This window comes from Leopardus geoffroyi, chromosome C2, assembly GCF_018350155.1.
Source record: "Leopardus geoffroyi isolate Oge1 chromosome C2, O.geoffroyi_Oge1_pat1.0, whole genome shotgun sequence".
NCBI classification, from domain to species: domain Eukaryota; kingdom Metazoa; phylum Chordata; class Mammalia; order Carnivora; family Felidae; genus Leopardus; species Leopardus geoffroyi.
Genome location: NC_059333.1, coordinates 157,127,264 through 157,143,490, shown reverse-complemented (window position 1 = coordinate 157,143,490; position 16,227 = coordinate 157,127,264). Strand labels below are relative to the sequence as shown.

General features: G+C 49.2%; 2 protein-coding genes across 4 annotated transcripts in view; one reads left to right on the top strand and one right to left on the bottom strand.

The window, feature by feature from the left end:
- Positions 1–16,227, top strand: part of UBP1 (upstream binding protein 1) — a 51,747-nt gene that overhangs the window by 30,629 nt on the left and 4,891 nt on the right. For 2 of the 3 annotated variants that reach the window (XM_045436709.1, XM_045436708.1), the window contains 8 exons: positions 1,122–1,274; positions 1,379–1,489; positions 7,184–7,287; positions 9,139–9,193; positions 9,437–9,530; positions 12,415–12,505; positions 13,264–13,379; positions 15,952–16,094. In XM_045436709.1, the coding sequence (XP_045292665.1) occupies positions 1,122–1,274; positions 1,379–1,489; positions 7,184–7,287; positions 9,139–9,193; positions 9,437–9,530; positions 12,415–12,505; positions 13,264–13,379; positions 15,952–16,094 (867 nt within the window). Of the gene's footprint in view, positions 1–1,121; positions 1,275–1,378; positions 1,490–1,939; positions 2,048–7,183; positions 7,288–9,138; positions 9,194–9,436; positions 9,531–12,414; positions 12,506–13,263; positions 13,380–15,951; positions 16,095–16,227 lie in introns of all 3 variants that reach the window. The other variant, XM_045436707.1, reaches the window with a different exon arrangement.
- The window catches only part of FBXL2 (F-box and leucine rich repeat protein 2), a 134,919-nt gene continuing 121,142 nt past the window's right edge, over positions 2,451–16,227 (bottom strand). Inside the window, exon 17 of the transcript XR_006701040.1 lies at positions 2,451–3,561. The gene's annotated coding sequence lies outside the window, so the exon portion shown is untranslated. The remainder of the gene's footprint in view (positions 3,562–16,227) is intronic.

Here is a 16,227-nt window from a genome sequence, read left to right as displayed (position 1 = left end):
TCAAGATTCCTTCTGCCATTATTTAAAGACATTCTAATATTGAAAATGTCAAACCCCCATCAAAGTGAGAGAAGAAGAAGAATGAATCCTCAGCGTGTCCACCACCTGGCTTCAACAGTTACTAGTCGTTTCCCTGGTTTTTGTTATTGATGGAGTACTTTAGAGCAACTCCCAGGCATTTCATTTCGCCCTAAATACCCAGTTTGTATCCCTAAGAGATGAGTTTTTTAAAAATATAAATATGATATGTGTAAAATATACTTAGTAGTAATTTTTATGCCCTCTATGTTCAAATTTGTGTATGGTGTTATTAAAACTACTGAGTTAGGTAATCTTCACGTAGAAAGGGAAATTGCTAGGTAATCATCAGGTAGAAAGGGAAATTGCTTAATTGCTGATGAGCCTAAGTAGGCTCTCATTTGTGTGAACTGTAAAGAATCTTTAGTATTTTGTGTTTTTGTGGCCTACCAAATAGTACCTCCCATCAACTAATAATCACTAGGGACATGGTTCATATTAGCTGACCTTGTCCTGGTATCGGAAGAGGAACAGAAGTTCCTGTGGTGGGAAATGGGCATTGTCCTCAGTGCACTTTGAAGGCTGACAGAGGAGTTTAGATCACACTGGCAGGGTGAGTAGTGGGCTCTGGGGGAAGGTGGCCACTGCCCAGGTGGTCGGTCTCACAGTTGGCGTGTGTAGGCACGGCGGTAAGGTGATGGGCTGGCTAGACAAGGCGGTGGTGGGAGAGGGCGGACAAACAGAAGCTCTCAACGGTGAGGTGTCCGTTGCCGTGGACCGAGCCGTGTGCAAGGCCGAGGACCCTGCGTCTGAGAGCATCACTGAGTCCAGAGTGGAGGTAGGAGCGTACCCGTGATTGGAACAAGTCCTGCAGTAAAGGACGGGAGGCGTTGGACTGGGGAAAGTCCAGAAAGGCCCAGTTGGATTTGTGAGAGGAGAGCCGTACAGAGAAATTCATGACAGGCATCTGGCTAACATGAGGGGTTGGTTTGAAGAGATCTTGAATTTATGGCCGCGGCAGGACGTCCAAGAGGGACTAAAATAGAAGGGGACTCTTCTTTGGACGGTTCTTTGAGTGCCTTTCAGCTTGAGTTGTTCTCCAGGTGCACTGCATCAGCACAGAATTTACTCCCCGGAAGCACGGAGGCGAGAAGGGGGTGCCTTTCAGGATCCAGGTCGACACCTTTAAGCAGAATGAAAACGGAGAATACACAGATCATCTGCACTCAGCTAGCTGCCAAATCAAAGTGTTTAAGGTGAGAGAGAGACGGTAGGCGTTTAGTGATAACCAAGGGCCGGTGCTGCTTGTAAGTTTTCCGTCTTCAGCCTGCTGGACGAAGCCCTCTGCTTTGTGTTTAAGCCTAAAGGTGCAGACAGGAAACAAAAAACGGACCGAGAGAAGATGGAGAAGAGAACCGCTCACGAGAAGGAAAAGTACCAGCCGTCCTACGACACCACCATCCTTACGGAGGTAACGCCCGCCCAGCAGCGCTCTGGTTTCTGAAGGGAAACGCGCAGCGGTCTGCATAGCAGCACTCTAAGGAGGGGTTTCGCTACAGAGGGTTGGGAAGATTGGGCGGGGGGTTGACTTAACGTTCTCTGTGAAATTTGTGGGGAAGATGTTTTATTTAAATTCGGGGATTTTAATAGGTTAGTTTCCTGGGTGGGGTCCGGAATGAAGATGCTGAAATCCCAATCAGGTCTCAGAAGCAGACCTTACAAACCTTGAGAGTTGTCAAGAGATTAAGTCGGGGCCTAGAATGTCTGATTTTTGTCACTGCTGGGGTTTTGCATTTTCTTTAACTTTGAATCCTGCTAGTCATACCTTTGTTTAATTGGACTGCAGAGACATAAAACAGGGTATTAGATCTTTCTTTGTATAATGAAAAGACATTGATCCCAATCTTTGGTGTTTGTCCAGATGAGGCTTGAGCCTATAATTGAAGATGCAGTTGAACATGAGCAGAAAAAGTCCAGCAAGCGGACTTTGCCAGCAGACTACGGTGATTCTCTGGCAAAGCGAGGCAGTGTAAGGGACTTCTGCTTCTCTTCTCATTGTGCAGGAAACCTTGTGCAGTGTTAGATATAGGATCAACTTCCACCGAAAAGTAAAGCCAAATTTGTTTTTGATGTCCTTGTCTTGATTTAATTTGCTTTTGTTTAGACTTCCTGCTTTCTGTTTGTTCCTCACTGAGGAAAATTTCCTAAATCTAACACTTTAAAACAAAGCGGACCATATTGGGTGGTTTTGGAAGGAAAAACGACACTCAGAAATGTGTTCCCTCCCTTCCTCCTTCCCTTCCTCCCTCCCTCCCTCTCTCTCCTTTGCACACACACTCCCTTCAAGAGCATTGAAATTAATTGAAAATACTTTCTTTAGTAAAAGAGTTAATCATTTTTGTGTAATTAAAAAAGGTTTTGCTTTCTCATGTGTATAACTGATAAGAAAATGCAATGGATATCTAGAGGAATGGTGGCAGCAAGCTTGACATTAACAGGCAATACTTTGTGTCACATTTCCCTGCATGTAGTATAAGAATGTGTGTCTGTCTGTGCTTTTAAAAGCCTGTTTGGCGGCACTGGTAGAAAAAAGTCTTTGCATCAGTGTGTCCTCTTGGCTCCTGCATTGTGACTTTGTGCTTCGGGCCAGAACAGCGAGCGCATCTTGCTCCACTGAGACCTGGTTCTCCCAACGTGCAGTCGAGGGTTTTGGCTCTGTCACCTTAAGTACAGCATGTCTTTATTTGACGACGTCCACCAAGCATTCTCTTGCTACTTAAACTTAGATCACCGGCTACCCGCAGTAAATGTAAACACAGAGCATTCGGTAATTTTTAAAAGTAACCGTCATCGTCTGTATTCACGGCTGCTCTATTTATCATGGCAGTGTTTGTAAAATCAAGGTGCCAGACATGACGTTTTCACTCTTAACACGTGTATATGTAATTCTCTGTAGAATATGAAAGTCACAGGCCTTATCACAGGACCCTCATTTCCAGATTAAAGCATTGAGTGAAAATATTTCAAGTGCTTCTTTGTGCGGTAAAACAGAAAAGCGGATGTCTGGATAGGGAGCGCACATAACGCGTTTTCTTTAACTGGGCTTTTCTGATTTGGATCAAAGCTTGTGTGGACAACTATATGCTCCCTCCCCAGGGTCCCCTGGGCCCCCTTCAGTTTTATATTTTTCAATCTTCTTTGCATTTCCCAGCAGAAGACTCACAAATCGTTCTTAGTAAACTTTTCTGGGGAGATCCTGGTAACTCAAGTCGCTTTTCCTTTCTTGTTAGAAACGATTTAATTAAAAGGAATGCGTTCTGATAACTCGTAAATTGAGGAAATCTATTATAGTCCGGAGCTAATCTGGAGGTGGTAGAATTGTTGGTAAATTATTAATGACTCTTAAGTCTAAAGTATGCAAAACGTCAGCAGTTCACTGGCCTGGGATTTCACATCTTCCTAGAGCGTGTTGCTTGCTGCCCTGGGCTGTATTTAGTTTGGTTAAGATACTCGTAGGGGGTGGCGAGAGCTCCTCTTTGAAACCTGTTGAAGAAAAAGTAAGGTACAGATTAGTCCCTCTAAAAAAGTCCACAGCATTTCGTATATTTGTGCGAGTACCTACAAAGGCAGGCCAGCATTTCTTACAGTTCTTGGGTAGTTACACTTGGCCTTCGTTAGGAAAGCACGGCAGGCTCACCTGTTACCAGGTGCTGTTTGAAATGGTCCCACGCTGAGTAGAGGCCCTACTGTTGGCTCTGGCCAGCTGCTGCACGACAACCCCTTTAGTGTGTCTGTCGGTCTTTGTCCCTGAGCTGTATTCTACTGGCTCAGATCAGGCTGCCAATGTCTGCGGTCTAAAACGGGCTGGCATTTTCCAGTCTACCTGGGGAGGGACTTCGTTCACGGTGCACTGAAACCGTGCCCCCACCAGTCCAAGCCGGGTATTGCTGGAGCCATAACGAATCACAGACTTTCCTCCGGAACGTGGGCGCTGCACCGTTGCTTATTTTATTTATTTATTTATTTAAAATTTTTTTTAATGTTTATTTTTGAGAGAGGATGGGGGAGGGGCAGAGAGAGAGGGAGACACAGACTGTGAAGCAACCTCCCGGCTCTGAGCTGTCAGCACAGAGCCCAGTGCGGGGCTAGAACTCTCGAACCGTAAGATCATGATCTGAGCCAAAGTGGGATGCTTAACCAACCGAGCCAGCCAGGTGCCCGCTCTCTTTTATTTTTTATTTTAAAGATTTTTATTTTTGAGTAGTCTCTCCCCCCAGCGTGGGGTACTGAGATCAAGAGTCGTGCCCTCTCATGACTGAGGCAGCCAGGTGTCCCCCACCCCCCATTGCTTAAAGACAGGGAAGCACGACAGGGTAGAAGAAACATTGTGAAAATCTTCGTGGGTATGCCCTTCCCCTCTCCAGTTGAGACTGCAAGAGAAACCTATAAAGGAGAGCGGGCCTTGGTGTTCCATTCAGCCTGGCCATTTCAGAACTTGGCACCCATCATTTTCTTAGAAGCCAAGGCCTCCCAACAGGACCAGTTTTCACTGGTTTCCTGGTGTTCAGTGAGTCACGCCTCATATTTATTGGGCAGGTTTTAGAAGTAAGCTGTTAGCATCCCTGCGTTTCTACTGGTGAAGGAATCTCGCTGTGTAAAAGTGAAGTAGGTGTGTTTATGGAAGTTTCATAAATTTGGTGTCCCTGCCGTATTACTGTGCCGTGTTAACTTGGAGCTTTTGATGGCTTCATTTCCTCAGACAGCTGGCAGCGATGAACAGATTTGGGGAGACTTAGTACTAAAAGGTTACCTTATTTAGATGTGCATGTTATGCGACATGGTCATACTTTTTATGGTGTAGCAAGGGAACCGTCTTCCAGGTAGTGGAGGGGACCGTGAACATGTGACACCTAGAACTTGCTCCATCTGCCAGTTGGGCTCCTCAGACTGCAAGATGAGGCGGTGTTACTTTGTGAGATGGAAAGAGAAACGACCTAGTTGCAGGAGAGGGGGCACTGATGCGTAAAAGGCCACTTACAGTGAAATTGGTGTGCGTGCAGTAAGTTCAGGGTGCTGTCTGGGCAGATGAGATTTCTTTTTGAAAGTTGGTAGTAGTGGAACACTCTGGTCAATTTTCCCATTTTCGAGGGGACACATGATGGGTGGTCGATTTAAGATACAACTATGACATTGCTTTTTGAAGTGTATCCTGCCGAATTTAAATACCATAGCAATTTAACACCCAACTGTTGTTCATTTAAAAAGTTCATGATGGGGCCACCTGGCTGGCTCAGTCGGTGAAGCGTCCGACTTTGGCTAAGGTCATGATCTCATGGTTCGTGGGTTCGAGCCCCATTTTGGACTCTGTGCTGACAGCTCAGAGCCTGGAGCCTGCTTTGGATCCTGTGTCTCCCTCTCTCTCTGCCCCTCCCCCACTCGCTTTCTCTCTCCCTCTCCGTCTCTCTCTCAAAAATAAGTAAATGTTAAATAAAAAGTTCATGATGGAGTTCTGTAGTTATGCCTGAAATTTTATCCCATTCTTCCTCCTTGATCTGTTTTCTCTTCCACTTGCCATAAATAATTTCATCTCAATACGACAGACTCTTACGCCTGAAAATCTTTTAACCATCACCCTAATTACTTCTTTATGACAGACTTATTCAAACTGAAATTTAATATTTTCTCTGACCATAAGGCTCTTAAGTCTGTTGAGAAACGTTTTTGAAAGTAAACTCTACACCCAGTGTGGGGTTTGAACTCACATCCCAGAGATCAAGAGTTGTGTGCTCTCCTGACTGAGCCAGCCAGCTACTTATTGTTGGTACCAGTTTATCAAAACAACAAATTATACAATTATTAATAAACAGTTAAATGTAAAAATAGAAATGTTATTGGAAACGCCTGTTGAAGGATGAGACAGGGAGGAATGCAGTCACATTCTACATTTGTCTTTTTTTTTTTTTCTTTTTGTAGAGAAAAGAAACTTTGTTTAGACGTGCTTACTTTTCTTTGAGTGGTGTCATTCAGGTCTTGCAATTCCTTTTGAGTCATTTGCCCCAAATCCCAGTGACCTATTTTTTATGATCTGGTCGATTACTTGAGTAGGTGTCAGCTGATGCTAGGTGTTCCTGAAGCGTTGGAAGGCAAGGAGTTGAAGACTACCCGACATATACAGAAGCATTGCTTTAGAGTCATGTACTTTCTGATTTATCCCGATATCTTTGGTCTTTTGCTTTGTTTGGGGGAGGGTCTTCTGTCCCCTGGCCGTGGTGAGACATGATGGCTTTTTTGTGTAAAACCTGAGAAGGGTGATTGCGAAGGGGGCCTGGCAACCGAGGGCGTCCTCCCACGGACTCATTCTAGGGACTCTGTCAGGGAGTGAGGTGGACTCCTGCTCAGGTTTGAAGCTCCTCCTTGGTTGCCCTGACCTGCTCAGCATGCTTTTGACTTAGCTTTTCCACTTCTCCTAATTGTAATAGCGCGTGTCTGTGTCTTTGCTCTGTCTGTGGTCAGAATGGTGCCTAGGCTGAAAGCTGTCCTAGTTCACCATGCCCCTTTCAGAAAAGAGAAGCCAGAAGCGTGTGTAGACATGGGTAGACCGGTAGAGAGACATAGGCAGCACCGTGCACAGTTGATGTGTTTCGATGCTAGGCCTGCCTTGCCTTGCTTGGCTGGGGACTGTTAACCTTAAAGGAATCTGGGAGGCGAGTGGGTACTGGTGAGGGTGCTGCTCGAGCAGGAGAGCAGAGGAGCACTAGGGGGACAGAGCCACTGTCCTGGTCACCATACGTGGCGGATGCTTACGAACCGTCCTTGCCTCTGCAGTTCCTAAACCTTGATAGGTGCCTGTGAGACCCTTGCTAAGAGGAAGGGGAGGGGTCTTGAAAGCCGGCTGTGCATAACTGTACATTTCGAATGCCTGCATACGTTTTCGCTGCTGTCCTCACTTCAGGCCTTCCCTGTGATGAGTCCGTGCATAGACGCAGGTGGCACGTAAAGGCCACGCGGCAGTAAATTTGATGTTTCTGTGGGGTTTCTTGATGAGTGTCAAGTGTCTTGTGTTTTATGACCTTGCATTTGGCCAGACTAGAGAGTGACTTGCAGAAATACTTCTTCATACACTTCTAAAAGCAGCTCGCTAATTTATTTCTGTTTCTGTCCTTAGTGCTCTCCGTGGCCCGATACCCCCACAGCCTACGTGAATAGCAGCCCTTCCACAGCGCCCGCCTTCACCTCCCCACAGCAGGGCACGTGCAGCGTCCCAGACAGGTACTGCTTCGTGCCGGCGTGCGCCCGGGGCGGCCCGGGCCGTGCCCCCTCGCGTCCCCTCCTTGGTTGACGGCGTCTGCTCGTTGACACGGATCTGAAGTCTTTAGTGGTGGGGTCCGGCTGCCTCGGTTTGAGAGGAAAGTCGTCTCTTCCTTGCCTGCTGGCCTTTCTGTTCTCAGCCCTGGTGCCTCACACGTTCACAACTGTGGAAGTTGTAGGAAAGGGGGCGTTTTCCAGATACATCCTAGGTGAGAGAGAAGGAACATTAGTGGAGTCCTGGAGAGAGAAGGACAGTGAGTTACCACGGTGGAACGGACTTGCAGGTGTTGAGATTGCCTTTCTTAGGACGTACATTGGTCTTGAATCGCACCACATCAGGGCTGTTTTCTGCCCTGTTCCTTTGCCCTCCTGCTACACACACTACGTTTATTGGTGAGTCTTTAAACTTGAAGAGCCTTCCGTTTCTAAAACCTTACTGTGGTTTTAGACCCGGAGACGGTGGACTCGTTCCACGTTCCTCTCGGTTGGGATTGCACCTGAGACCCCGGGGCCTGTGCGTGGGGGTGCCGCAGGCGCCCTCTGCCGAAGAGCTCATGCCGGCGGGTCACGTCGGAGGTCCCCTGTTGCTGGAAGCTTCTCGCTGGGAAGGAAAGTTACAGGAGACTGCCGAGGGAGAGGTTCTCTTCCTTCCGCCCTGGCTGCCCCGACGCGGTCCGTCGCGGTCCACCCTGGCCGCCGTGAAGGGAACACCAGCCCCCGGGGCCTTAGAGACGGTGCAGGCTCGTCTCCCGCGGTGGTGGAGCTGGGAGCGTGGGGTCGGGTGGCTCTGGCGGGGGCCCTCCGCCATGGCGGCTGCCTGTGTCCTCACGCCCGTGGGACCTCGCCTTCCTGGTCCCTGCCCCACAGCCCCGCCTCCTTGTGCGGTCATGCAGGGAGTGGGGCGTTGGGGGTCAACATCCGCATTTTGAGGGAACACAGGGACCCGGTCTGCGACAGGGTCTGATGAGAAGACAAGCAGAGGAGTAGACTGGTGGGCAGCTCAGCTCGTAGATGTTTGCGCTGTAAGAGGAGGAACGTCGGGGAGACCAGGGACTGGTGTGTCCCCATGTGGGGGCCCTTCTGCTGTCACAGCCCGGTCCTGAGTCCTCTTGGGTGGCGTGACGGTCATGACTTCGGGGGCGGGTTGTGGGCTCCCGCACCGTCCGGGAGCCGTCCCCGTCCCAGTGGGTCCAGAAGGACAGTCACCAGTCAGTGTCAGAACTGAAGTGATTGAAGGACAGATGCTAAGAAAGGAGGCAGAGCACAGGACCAGGAAGGCGCCACCCTGTCTGTGGAGTTGCCTTTGTTTTCATTTTCCCTTAGGAACCCGAGGACAGCGGCACCCGTTTGTTCCTTCCGCTGCCTTGAATGTCCCCGTCTTTAATGATGGATAAACGTGTTAATTAAGGGACACTTTCCGTGTTGGCTTAGGATCATTATACCATTTCTTGTAGCTCCTTAGTAAAGCGTGTGTGTTTTGCAGTTAATTTCAAATTGTTCGTCTTGGATTCTCATATTTTTTTCCTTACTAAAATGAATGCGTAGCCTTCATTTTCATGAAGCCCTTGGAGATAATGTTTCATAAAACTGGAAGTTCTTACTAGAACTGCTGGAGAAGGAGGAGGCGCAAATTAAACAGCCTCCTGGCTTAATTTCATCGTCCTGTTCACTCCCTGACCGGTGGTGCCAACATTGTTAACTTGCAGATTTATATGCTCTGTCCCACAGTGTTAGGGTAAATTCACCTTTTAACGTCTTGATTTAAATATATGTGTGTAATAATCCTCCTTTCCTTCCTTCCGTTCTCCCTAGCAATTCTTCTTCCCCAAATCATCAGGGAGATGGAGTTTCACAGCCCTCCAGTGAAGTAAGTATCTTTGTCCTGAAACCGGCAGAGGCTGTAAGGCTCCTGCGTTTTTAAGGCTCTTCCAGTCATCGTTCGGGTCTCTGGGTAGTCAGACCTGTGCTCCCCTTGGGTCTTCTTGGACTTTAAACTTGCAGGGTTTCTGTGTTTTGTTGAAATGTTCTTCACAGCATGACAGGGACTTGGATTATTTTTTATTAAGTTTGAGTTGTTTTTTCTGTTTATGTTCGTTTTCTTTGTTAATAGCAACTTCAGCCTTCAGCCACGATCCAGGAAACACAACAATGGCTGCTCAAAAACAGATTCTCTTCTTACACAAGACTGTTTTCCAATTTTTCAGGTATGTTTTGTGCACGTGTGTGTACATGAGTGTTTTGTACTTGTTTCTGGACTTTCATTAACCTTAATTTTTAAGAAAAAACGTGAAGTAATTCTGGATTCATAGTAAGTTGTCAACATGTACTGGGAAGTCCCGCGTACCTGTCACCTGGCCTCGCCCAGTGGTAACACCCCGCATACCTCTTGTAGTGGGAAACTGACTTCGGCACAGTCCGTGGCTTCACCAGTCTTACGTGCCTGCCTTTTGGCACAGTTGTATATAGTTCTGGGCATTGCTTTTCATTTTATTAAATGTATTAAATTTATTTTGAAATAATTTTTGCTTTACAGTAAGTTGCAAAGATCGTACAGAGATGTTCTGTGTGCCCTTCGCTAGGTTTCTCGCATAATGTTAGTACGACGTCAAAACCAGGAAATTGGCGTGGGCGGAATGAGTCTGTATGGTTCTGTGTCATTTTATCACAAGCATGCGCTCGTAGGACCACTACTGAAGTTAGGATACAGGGTTACACCAGCCCCATGAGGATTCCCTTCGTGCTACCGCACCCCTCACCCACCGTGCCTGCTCTGGCAATCCTTAATCTGTGTTCTGTCTCTTGGATTTTGTCGTTTCGAAAATGTTGTGATGTAAATGGAATCACACCGTATGTGACCTTTGTGGTTGGCGTCCCCTCCCCGCCCCTCAGCATAATGCCCTTGAGTCCCTCCGAGTGGGCGTATCAATAGTTTATTCCTCTTTCTTGCTGTGCGGTAGTATGAGATGTGAATCTCCTCGGGTATGGCTTTTGCATCCTTAAGTGTCTTCTTGCAGAGCGAGCTACGCAGATGCAGACGGGCTCTCAGAAGGGGCCAAGCGGGCTTTCTCCAGGCGGTGCAGCAGGAAGCCTGCTTTAGAGGGACACTGATAGATGCGCCACACAGGGCGGGACCGGCACTTCCCCGGCGTCGGTGGCCCAACTACCATACCCTGGCCAAACACCCCGGGAATCCCCGGGCCGCGGTACCCTTGTGGTGACTCTGCCTCGCCCGCAGGGCCGTGGGGCCACGGCGCGAGCCTTTGGAGAGGACAGGCCTGTGTGTGCGCCCACCTGGCCCAGGGGAGAGCTTGATCTCACAAAGACGGGTTCTGTTTGTCAGCCCCTTGCCGCAGTGTCGTGCACGGTTAGTCCTTCCCGGGTAGCTCCTTGTCTCTTTAAAAGGAAACTACGGGTGAAAGTCTTGCGAGCTGGTAGCCACATTTTTGTATGACTGTACCTTTTATCTGTGAGAAATTGGCAATTTAAAAGTGTTAGCGTGTGTGGGGAAGATGCGTCTGGAACCCTCGTGGGAAGACACACGAAGAGCGAAGCACACACCGCAAGCCCTGGCAGTGGGAACCCCGGGAGGGCCTTAGCTTCTGTGTGGAGAGTCTTAAGCTCTTTTCACCTTGAGTGGCGCCCACGCGGCCCGGCCGCCCGCTGTTTCTTGCCCTGGAGCTTCCTGGCAGTAGGACGGGGAGGAGGGTGAGGCCACCGGCTCTGAGCCCCCCGGGGCATTCACCTCCGGAAAAGGCTGTGCACGCGAGCGTCCGTCCTGTTCCGTGTGCACGTCCAGGAGATGCACGCCCAGCGTCCCCGGGCACGGCTGTGGGCCCCGGAGAGATCGGGAAGCCGCCAGTCTTGCTTTTTTCGCTCCGTCCAGTGACACCACCGGGGCTCGCGCCTCACGGAGCCGGGCTTCTCTGGTCTTTTATAAGCTGGAGAGTTGTCAGGCTTTCGTGTTCAAATAGAAAAGATAACTCCGTTATCTTGTTTCATACCTAAGTGCATCTTTTTTACAGGGAAGTCATGCCTTAATCCCAGAGGGCATTTAAATTCTACCAATAAACTAAATCTCGAGTGTTAATAGCGGGCGGGTGGGGGGAGCAAGATCATGGACACATTCAGACACACAAGGTAGAGGACGATGAAGCTCCATGTAACCGTCCCAGCCTTCGGTCAGTCGTGCTCTCTGCCACTCCCTCTCCCCCTTTTGTGTCATATTTTAAAGCGGATCTCGGATACCGTGACACTTCTGCTTACCAGTGATTTATGGGGGAGTTCTTAGTTCTTCAGGTATAACGTGCGGTTCTGTGCCATGCTTCGTATTAAGACCGGCTGCGGCGACAGGCTGCAGGGGGCCTGACTTGACAGTGTGTGTTGCGATACGAAGAGGCCGAGTCCTTGCTCTGCTGCCATCTCGAGTGAATGGGTGGGTCCCCAAAACTTGAGACTTCATTTCCTCTTCTGGTCAAATAAAACATTATTGTTGTGATCTCAAGGTTAATTATCTGGGGTCAGAATCCTGTTTATCTACACAACTGCCAGATAGCCAAAACAAGGCGGGCAGTGAAGTCACGTACTAGGACCAGACAGCCGGAAGGCCCCGCTCACCGATCCGATTCACCTGCCTCTGGGCCTCTGGACTCCTCCTTTTTTTTAATGTTTATTTTTGAGAAAGAGAGACCGCGTGCGAGCATGAGTGAGGTTGGGGCAGAGAGGGAGACACAGAATCCGAAGCAGGCTCCAGGCTCCGAGCTGTCAGCACAGAGCCTGGCTGGGGCGGGGCTTGAACTCACAGACTGCGAGATCGTGACCCGAGCCCCGGTCGGATGCTTAACCGACTGAGCCACCCAGGCATCCGAGCTGAGCTCCTGGAACATGGAAGCGTTTGTCTTGGGCTCTCTGGGACAGGGACTGTGTATGCTCACTCTTGTGTTTGTGTAGTTTGTGTGTGCGGGTGTATGGAGGCCGCGGTGCGATGGTCTTGAGGGGGGGTTCACTGTGTTGAATTCAGGTGCTCCCAGCGGCCAGTCCTGCTTGTTTTTTCCACGTCTCTGAGAAGAATCTCTCTTTGCTGTTCTCCAGGTGCCGACTTATTAAAACTGACAAAGGAGGATTTAGTACAAATTTGTGGTGCAGCCGATGGCATTCGGCTCTATAATTCACTCAAGTCAAGGTAAAGTACTGTGTTTAAAAGGAACGGTTTGCTTGAAGTAAAGACGTACCCTTCTTTGTGGGGAATTTGGGCAGAACGTGTTCCCGTGGCAGGTGGGCGCGTGCCCGTGTGCTGCGGGGCCTGGGCCCCATCGTGCTCACAAGAAGACTGTTTCGTGTGCACCCCCAGGGTGGGCCCAGATACGAGGCAGGCACTGATGGGGGCAGAGTAGACCGTAAGACGGTAGGAATGCACATGGGCGGTACTGATTCTTGAAGACCACTGGGTTTGTCTCCAAGAAAACAGACTTCTCGTTTAGGTGAGAGGTACAGAATCTGTGGTTTTCCAAGGTCATGTGACTACTACTAAACAGTTGCTACAATGTAAACTCGTAATTGTGAATGAGAAGGATGGAATTGTAAATTATTCTGGCTCTTGAGGCCCATTTACTGTCGTTGCTGTTTCTAGACTTGTGGTATGAGAATTCCATTGAAGTGGAATCCTACTGATTTGAAATTGCTGAGTTAATCTTGAAACTTAAATTTACCGGCATCTGACAGACCATCTCGATGGTTTAGAGTCTGGATCATCAGATTAGACCACCTGGGATAGTTGGTGTGAGGGGTGCGTTTTTACCTTTTTCTTCGTGAATTCTTTTGTGTAATGAAATAATGCTGAAAAGTCCTCCTAAGGAGATAGAGCTTAGACTCCGGTAGTTATTTGTCCCCGCTGTGGGCAGCCTTGCCCCTGGGCTGACGAGTGGCCTTTTCTGGTTGCAGGTCGGTGAGGCCCCGCTTGACCATCTACGTCTGCCAGGAGCAGCCGAGCGGCTCCCCGCTGCAGGGGCAGCAGCTGGCGGGCGGCGGAGGCGAGGGCAGCGGCGGGACACCCTACGGTGGGTACCGGTGGGCACTGGTGGGCACTGAGGGCGTCGTGCCTTCCCGTCCCTCCCTCTCCCAACACTGCAGTGGGAGCAGGAGGGCCCCGAGCGGGGCTGTGACCCTAGTCCCGGCCCGGCGAGACTGCCCAGCCGCTCGGAGTCCCGACAGCAGGGAGAGGCGGCAGTGTGGGGCCTGCGGGGGGCGGGGGGGGGCCGCCAGCCACCCTTGTCGGCTGTTTCCGCCACACCTCCGTCTCCTGTGTGTGTGGCCCTTGGCGCCAGAAGTACCTAACAAGCGAGACCAGCCCGAGTGCTCTTTGGAGTTTTGCTGGCCTTTATTCCTCCCCGCATCTCACATTTACTGAAACGGTGAATATGACGGCAGCAGCTTGGTGAGAAAACAGGAAGGTGTCTCTTTTGTTTCTTCCCTCTATTTTACTGACTGGCTTGGCGGGGGTTGGGGGGCGGAGCTTCAAATATCCCACGTGCAAAGATCCGTGTGTAGAACAGTACTAAGCGTGTGGACTTGTCTCCAGCAGGCAGCTGGCCAGCGCTGGGTGCTGAGTGGCTCCCTGTGCTTGTGACACTGTAAACACGCTCGATGCCATTATGGGCGGGCTTCTCAGCCTAGAGTTTCCCTACTTGTGTAAGAGATTGTTGCAGAGCAGAGACGAACCTCGGCCCTTCTCTCCTCTTCTGTGTATGGCCCTTAAAAACAAAAGCAGTTCTTTTAAAGGATGTGTTTTCTCATTTGTCAGGTAATTCTTCCTCCTTCCCACACTCCAAATCAAGGGCAGCACACCCCAGACTTTCCGGAGAGAACCGTGTTACGGCATTCACAGTGGCAGTCATTTACCCGAATCCTGGGTCGCGCTCTGAGAAACACGGTGTTGGAAAAATCCCAAGGAAAGTCTCACTCTTGTGAGCTTTTCCATTTTCCATTTGACTCTAAAGCTGTGAATTTTGAGACTAACGAACAAGTCTTTGTGTAAAAGGATAAAATTCTAAGGAGCTCTCCGTGTATCATCGAGATTTTGTGTATCATTTACATATACAGAGTCAGGCCCGTCATGCTTGGGAAAGTGTTTGTGGAGGAATGTGTGGAAACAGCGGCCATCTCAGCCCTTCATCAAGGGTTTTCTAAGTTTCCGGCAAACTTTCATAAAAGGCCAGGTAGTAAAGGTCTCCACTTTGTGGACCACGGGATCTCTTTCCCACCGGCTCTGCCACTGTGGCCCCAAAACCACCACAGACCGTATGTAGCGATGGTTGGGGCCACACTGTGGTTTTGAAAAGAGCAAGTGAGGGCAGGGTCTGGCTCACACAGGCTGTAGTTCGGGGGCTCCGCTCTAGATCGGCTCTGTGCTTTCCTTAATTGTAGTTCCACATTCTAGGCTTTTCGTAATGTGTAATTAGCAGAGGTTTCCATTATCGTAAACACAAGAAAACCCCCTTGTTCGGGGAAGCCAAGTTCTGGCACTGCCTGGGGTCTGTGGCCGAGTGGGACCTACAGGGGCCGTGCTCACTGCAGAGGGACTGGGTGTTGTGCACGTGACAGTTGCTGCGGGGTTCCACGTGGCAGGGACACAGGACCCTGGGTGGCCTGTGGCTGTGACTCGGAAACAGCAGCAGCTTTCACCGTCCACGTCCCTAGCTGTTTGTGTGGGTCTTCTACGCGGTTAATGGTTTTGGGGGGACGGGGGGCGGCTTTTATTCCTTAGGGTATACTCCCAGTAGTAGGATCACTGAGTCCAGAACAGTGACAGGGTTGGCTCTTCTTATATGTTGTTAGAAACACGTGGCGGTTTTGAAAACCGCTCTCTTCGGCTATAATTTATATACCATAAAATCCTTCCATTGTAAGTAAACCATTTCAGGATATTTTTAGTAAATTTAGAGTTTTGCAGCCGTTACCGCTATTGCGTTTGAGTCCCAACATTTCAAAAAGTCCCCTGTTCCCATTTGCAGTTAATTCCTGTAAGAAAAATGAAAACCTCAGATCCTCTCGTACAGTTTACGGTTAATGGTTATTACATTGCATGTGCGGCATAGTTAATTTTTTAAAATTCTATACCTATTTTTTTTTTTTTTTTCCCCAACATTTATTTATTTTTGGGACAGAGAGAGACAGAGCATGAACGGGGGAGGGGCAGAGAGAGAGGGAGACACAGAATCGGAAACAGGCTCCAGGCTCTGAGCCATCAGCCCAGAGCCCGACGCGGGGCTCGAACTCACGGACCGCGAGATCGTGACCTGGCTGAAGTCGGACGCTTAACCGACTGCGCCACCCAGGCGCCCCATCTATACCTATTTTTAAGTAATCTCCACCCCCAACGTGGGGCTCAAACTCTTGACCCTGAGACCAAGAGCCGTGCACCCTACCAGCTGCGCCAGCTAGGAGCCCCAGCATAGTTCATACAGTATCAGATTTCAGCAGGTAGTAATGAGGGGGAAAGAAATACTAGTTCCCATTTTTAATTTTTATATGTATGGTTTTTAGTACTTTGAAAGGGTGATCTTCCTATGGATGAGGTGGAAAACAGATCAAAGATTACTGCTAAAATGCTGTTCTTATTTTTTATTTCAGTTTATCATGCGATCTACTTGGAAGAAATGGTTGCTTCAGAAGTTGCTCGAAAACTTGCATCGGTGTTCAATATTCCTTTCCACCAAATTAACCAGGTCTACAGACAGGGTCCCACCGGTATTCACATTCTTGTTAGCGACCAGGTAACTCGAACTGGCACGCCCCTTGCTTTTGCACACTTCCTCTGTCTCGTGGAAGAACTATGGGAAATCCTGCGGTCTCTTGTGCAAGTACTCCTGAGAATCAATTTCAGAGTTGGGATCAAATCTGTAAGAA